Below are 6,003 nucleotides of genomic sequence, written 5' to 3' on the forward strand. Positions count from 1 at the left end.
GAGCGGTAATCCTTCGTGGCCAATAGCGGGGAGTTGGCAAGGCCAGCGCGCACTGGAGCCGGCAGCTGTCGAAGAAAGAGGTGGGTGAAGAGAAATCCTCCGTCCTCCGCGCCCAGCAAGGACAGCATGCTCTCCATGAGCTCGAGGGCGGTGCCGTCGCCTAGGCCCGCGATGGAAAGGAGTTTCTCGGCCCGCTCAGCATCAGAGAGGGAGTAACGCCGCAGCAGCAGCCCCTTGAGGGCGGCGTACTTGCCCTGGGCTGGGGGATCCCGGAGGAGAGTCATCACACGGCGGGTTGACAGCGGGTCAAGTGAGGCCACCACATGGTGGTATTTAGTGTCGTCGGCTGAAACTCCACGAAGAGCAAACTGAGCTTCTACGTGCATGAACCATGAAGGAGGATCGTGAAGCCAAAAATCCGGCAATTTAAGCGCCACAACAAACGCAGCCATCGGCGGAGGTGAAGGTCCGGCGGCCGCCGATGCTTCCAGGCCAGAGCTGGCTTCGTCGTCGAGCCTTAGCATGTTCACTACAGGGGTCACCAATGTGGAGGTATGTAACAACGACAGGAGAGGTCTCAGTGTCTCACTCCAACAACTTTATTAACTGACAGAACTTCACATATAGTCAGCGCCAAAATCTCCACCCCCACACTTCCCTTCAACTTGTGTGTGAGTGGAGCCACCTGGTGGTCCGCCACAGTATCATATTCAAAATTCAGTGGACTAACATACATTCTGTGTAACAGCACTATAATAGTGTAACATTCGACATTAAAACAGCAACAATTATGGCAGCTAAACAGTTGAGACATTGTGTGGTCAGATAGGCCTAATATTGGGGGAAAAAAACGAATTAAAGAAAAAAAAAAAGACTACAGAATAAGCACTTATTGTAATGCAGTGTTAACATGAAAAAGACTCTATAAGGTCTCCATTAAGCCAACAAATTAAATAATGCAACTGTCTGACACGACATACAATTGTGAATCACACCCATATGACATTTGGCCATCAAAACTTTTGAAATGTCTTAACTTCTCCCTTTCTAGGACCAGTATCTTCTTAGGAATGGTTTCATTTACCTGATAAGCATGAAAATGATAATGGAAACACGTTTCATGCTCAACCATAACAAAAACAGCTTTACCATCATGTAAAATGATTGAAGTTATCTTGCTGAAAACCGGCATGTTTTCATAAGTGCCTGTGCAAACAAAAAGCCCAACACGATATTCAACTCCACTACACTTTACCCAGTTTGTGAGTTTGACAGTGTTCTGTAAATCAACATGAAGATATGGAGATATAATTTCTGAGTATTCTTGTGTTTCAAGTGAACGCATTTTAACTGGACCAGACTCAACTTCTTTTAAACTCATACATTCCCAATGATAAGCTAATGCAAACTGATGTTTCCTTGCAAGTGATACAGTCAAATTCTTAAAGTTCTTAACACAGTCTTTGAAAAATTTGTGTTTGGCTTCAAATCTCATGGTCCAGATATGAATGAGAGGACCAATCTTTCGAATGCACCTTGGATAGTGGACCATGAAATGATGTTTTGGAATTAAGTTGTTTGATGGGTATAGTTCCTTAAAGAGTCTATGGTGTTCAATAATCAGGTGCTTTAAATACACAGTCATTCCTTCAGTGATAGAGTATGAGAAAACTATGTTTAGAATGTGCAACAACAAAAGCAACAAATGCCAGTGCAAATCATCCTCTGGTACCAGGTCACCAAATATCAAAGGTATGTTTGTGATCAAACAAAGTGTTTGTGATGCATTTAAACCTATTCCATGCCCTGCACGATCCAGGTTAATATTCGTTGGTTTATTTTTCTTTTCCATATAGCCGTAATTAAAAGCATATATCCTATTTAACAAGCTATCTTTAGAGATGAAGTATTCGATTAAATATTGAAATAGCAACTTGACTTCATATTGACCAACCCCTTCCAAAATATCATGCATGATGTCAACGGCATAATTTTCCGCAATATTGAAATATTTTAATGAATTAAGTATGCTCTTTCTTTTTATGCCGAATGAAGATGTTAATGTTGGATCATCTACCAAATTATTATAATGTTGGTTATTCAGAATTGGTGATCTAAGAGTTAAACATGGGTCGTCCTCTGAGAAAACTAATTGAGCTGAAGACTGATCAATTAAGCAAAATCTACAAAAATAATTAGCTCTAAACGATTCCAAAAATCCAAGAATGCTATGCATCCCCAAGTTATCACCTGTAATTTGTGCCAGAGTACCAAATACAGGAAATTTAGCAAATGGAACAGCAATCCCACTCGTCTCTAATATTTTCAGGTCCTTTACTAGGGGCTTCAGGATTTCATCAATTCCATATTTTTTTGCGTCTTGTGCATAAAATAATGATACCAGATGAATGTTCATTAAAGCCGAATTCAGACTGGGAGGAAGATTTCTAAGGATGAAGTAAAGGCAGCCAACTTTGTGTATACCCTTTTTTGAACCTAAAGGATTTGCACACTCAAATTCGTCATAGTACAATTGGACTTGGATAGCAAACTTGCTACCTGAAAACAAAGGATGACTTTTGAAGTAGCTTCCATCACAGAAGTCCTGATATGTGTCAGACTGGGTGCATATTTGCATCATCTCACAAATACTTTCATTCTTAAAAATGAACTGGAGTGTTTTCAATATGGGAATATATATGAATTTGTCATTTACTGGGACTTGCTCATAGGTTCTAGTTTTGGTACATCGTCTAGTATCGTATCTTACTCCTAGGTGCAATTCAACTGGCTGTACCATTTCCCACTTATCTCTAAAATATTTTTTACATTTGCTTTCAGAATTCAAGTGACTAAACGGATTGTCCAAATTTTTAAATAAATCTGCAATGGCTGATCTGGAGGGACTGTCATTTGGTAATAGGGTCAATAATTGTTCCTGAATATTAGATTGCCAATCTCCCACAAATTCCTCTAAGTTCTGAACTGTAGAAAGAACTACAGTATTTGGTACACCACTTCCTAAAAGTCTGGCAATAATGGAGGCAGACATGTCCTTGCTCTGATTTGAGAATGAAGGGCCTGCTTCAGAATTTTGGCACTGAGATGATGTGGATGGTGTTTCATCATTTAAGCACTGAGAACTACTAAACTGTTGGGTATCATGGTCAGAAGGGGTCTCATGAGGAACACATGTGCTAACAGTAGCATGTATCTTATTCAGATGTCTTCTAAATCCAGAATAACTTGAGAATTGTAAACAACATCCTATCTGACCACATTTTAGTTTCAAATTTTTGCCAGGATACATTCCATGAACTAGTTTTAAATGTCTGAACAAAAGTAAAGCTGTAGCAAAGGATAAAGCACAGAGAAAGCAGGTCAACATTTTGAATGCATAACCTGGTTACTACTTATTCAACAGCTTTGCTCGCAACTCTTTGACTCTTGGACTTTCCACTGTTGTGCCTACATCAATATTGTACACAGTGGTCTGCAAAAATGTGTACAGGCTGGACAGAGCGTCTTCATATTTCACACTGAAAACAAAGTGGCACTTGAACAGCTCATCAAATGCACCCAGTGATGTGCCTGACTGACATGGAAGAAGCTTTCGATCCAAGACTATGTAGAAGCTGAAAACCTGTGCTTTTGAAGTCCCTGTGGCCAGGAGATATGGCTGAGGGTTTCCTTCATTGTTCATGAGGTGATCCTCAAGGCTCTGGCAAGACTGAAACACAATAAAAAGCATCACTTTATAAACCCTTAGGTTAAGAAAAAGTGTTCCATGAACCACAGTATCTGGAACTGGATCACATTATCTTGACAAACCTTGTGAAATTTAACCAGATGATCTATTGCCTCTCCAACACTCATCTTCTTTGGCTGTTTCCTTCCAGCTGGTTGTGGCGTGAGAAGGTGCAGCAGAACAAGAAGAGAAGCCATGTCGCTGTCCCACTCTGCAGACAGTGTTAAGGAGTTAAATACTAATGCTGGAAAGGGGAGACAGAACTGAACTTCACTAACATATAAAAACTGGTTGAGGGTATGAGCAGAAAATAAGTGATCCATACACACATTATCCACACTGCTGCTTTTTTGATAACTTTTAAAAATGAAAACTAAAATTACTACACTAATAAAGTGTTACTTTAGGACACTACCTGGCTCATCAGCATCATCCATTTCTTCGTTCAAAGCAGATTTCAGCAATCTTTTCAGAAGACAAGTCTCTTTAAGGTCTCTGGCTTCCCTGGCAACCTTGTCTTTAAAACTGGTGTTCCATTTTTCCAGGAACCTGGAAGCAGTCTCTACTCCAAACATCATTGCAAAGTCCTGCAAAATCTAACAAAGGAGAAGTATGTCCATTAAAATCAATTTTTTTAAGTCAAGTATTTTTCAGATCCCCATTTGTTTACCTACCAGTCCTTTAGTGTCCAAAAACCGAGGAAACATCTGAAGAATGTTTGCTGATTCTTGTGGGTCATGGAGTATCTGCTGACGATAGTAGAATGTCTCTCTCATCTTCTGGAAGACTATATCTTGGTCAGTGGTGTGATGAAGAAGAGACATGGCTTCCATACATTGATCTCTTGTTTGCTGGTCATTAGTGAAACCAAACTTCCTTTGTGATGTGGGCCCTCCTTTCAGTTCCACCCTGTTCTGTGATGCAGTGGGGGGTTTGGATTGACGTTGCACAGTCTTGATACGCCACTCAAGAAAACCTTTGTTGCTCTGAATGTCATAGAAATGCTCCTACAGAAAGAAAGAAATTGCATACATTGTAGAGTGTGTATATATATTTATATATATGTGTAGGGAGAGAGACAGAGAGAGAGAGAGAGAAAGAGAGCAAGTCTTATTACACACTACAGTTGCAGAGCAAACTCACATATCCCTTTTTGGAGTACGGATCCTTCAAAGATGGGAAGAGTGACACGATTCCAAGTGCATGAAACTCCTTCGTTGCTTTACTTACAGTTCTCCTGCAAAAGCAGAAGTGTTTTTTGATAAGATCCTTGCCAGTTTTAAAAATGAATAGAATAAACATCATTCCTCTTACCCTTCCTTTTCACGCATGTGAGCTACAATGATGTTCACCATTAATCGCCTGGTGGAATCTTTCAAACTCCCAGTTTTTTCATACTCATGGATGACAGTCACCCCTGCTGGTTTGGAAGTCAGAATCTGCTCCACTGTCTAAACACATTTGATACAAAGAACAAAAAAATTGACAAAAAATGAGACTATTTTAACCCAAACAACAATTTCAATCTGTGGATTATACATATGAACTACATGAAATACTATATCAAATTATTTTTCTCTAATCTGTTTTATCTTCGTGTTTAAGCTTTTTCAAGTAATGACAACTAAAGAGTCAAATACAAGTCTATTAAGTAATGTATCTACATTTCTTGCATGTATGCTGTCCAATAGAGGCTGAACCATTTGAAGTCCGGCATCGCTTGTGTCACTGCTCTGACTGCTGGTGGTTGAGACAGACAATGTATCTGTTAGACTTGGAGAGGAGGGCTCTTCCACATGTTGCTACAGGACAGTCAAATCTGAGGGTGACAAACAAAAATATTACAATATAAGGCATATACAATCAAAAATCAACCACAACAAAGCTACCATTTACGCACATAGGCACATACGTAAATTGTATGCTTTGATTAAATTATACTTTCTCCCAGGAGAACAGATGGTTATTTTGTATTTTATTATGGTAATATACAATTTACATACCACAAGGTGTGAGTGTCACATAGTGTGTTAGGTCTGAGCAGTCACGCAGCTTCTTGGATGATTCTGTTTCCAGGATGTCTGAAATGCATGTGATAAATCCAACTTACTGTTGAGCCATGAAAGCAGCATTTTGTGATTGTTACCACAGGATATTAGACAAATTAAAAAAAGGTTTATTTAAGAGTAACTGTAGAAATCAAATCCCACAAAATCTATCAGAGCATATATTTACTTACCTTCAGCTGTATAGAT

The 6,003-nt window shown here is 39.5% G+C and overlaps 1 protein-coding gene across 2 annotated transcripts; it reads right to left on the bottom strand.

The window, feature by feature from the left end:
* Positions 1–774: 774 nt before the first annotated feature.
* Positions 775–5,567, bottom strand: LOC146649625 (uncharacterized). Of its 2 annotated transcripts, XM_085387787.1 has the most exons (6): positions 5,413–5,567; positions 5,063–5,199; positions 4,892–4,985; positions 4,423–4,755; positions 4,159–4,344; positions 775–1,249 (listed from the first exon to the last, which is right to left on the bottom strand). In XM_085387787.1, the coding sequence occupies exons 1-6, from the start codon at positions 5,449–5,451 to the stop codon at positions 950–952; spliced, it is 1,089 nt and encodes a 362-aa protein (XP_085243913.1). In that variant the 5' UTR covers positions 5,452–5,567; the 3' UTR covers positions 775–949. The 2 variants fall into 2 exon arrangements, with proteins under 2 accessions (XP_085243913.1, XP_085243914.1); XM_085387788.1 differs by lacking the exons at positions 775–1,249; positions 5,063–5,199; positions 5,413–5,567 and adding exons at positions 1,293–3,730; positions 3,832–3,959 and having other exon boundaries at positions 4,164–4,344; positions 4,892–5,053.
* Positions 5,568–6,003: the final 436 nt, after the last annotated feature.

The sequence above is a fragment of the Rhamphochromis longiceps genome, linkage group LG17 (genome assembly GCF_057381845.1).
Source record: "Rhamphochromis longiceps isolate RC_006_pf linkage group LG17, R_longiceps_female_GT1.1, whole genome shotgun sequence".
Taxonomy (NCBI): Eukaryota; Metazoa; Chordata; class Actinopteri; order Cichliformes; family Cichlidae; genus Rhamphochromis; species Rhamphochromis longiceps.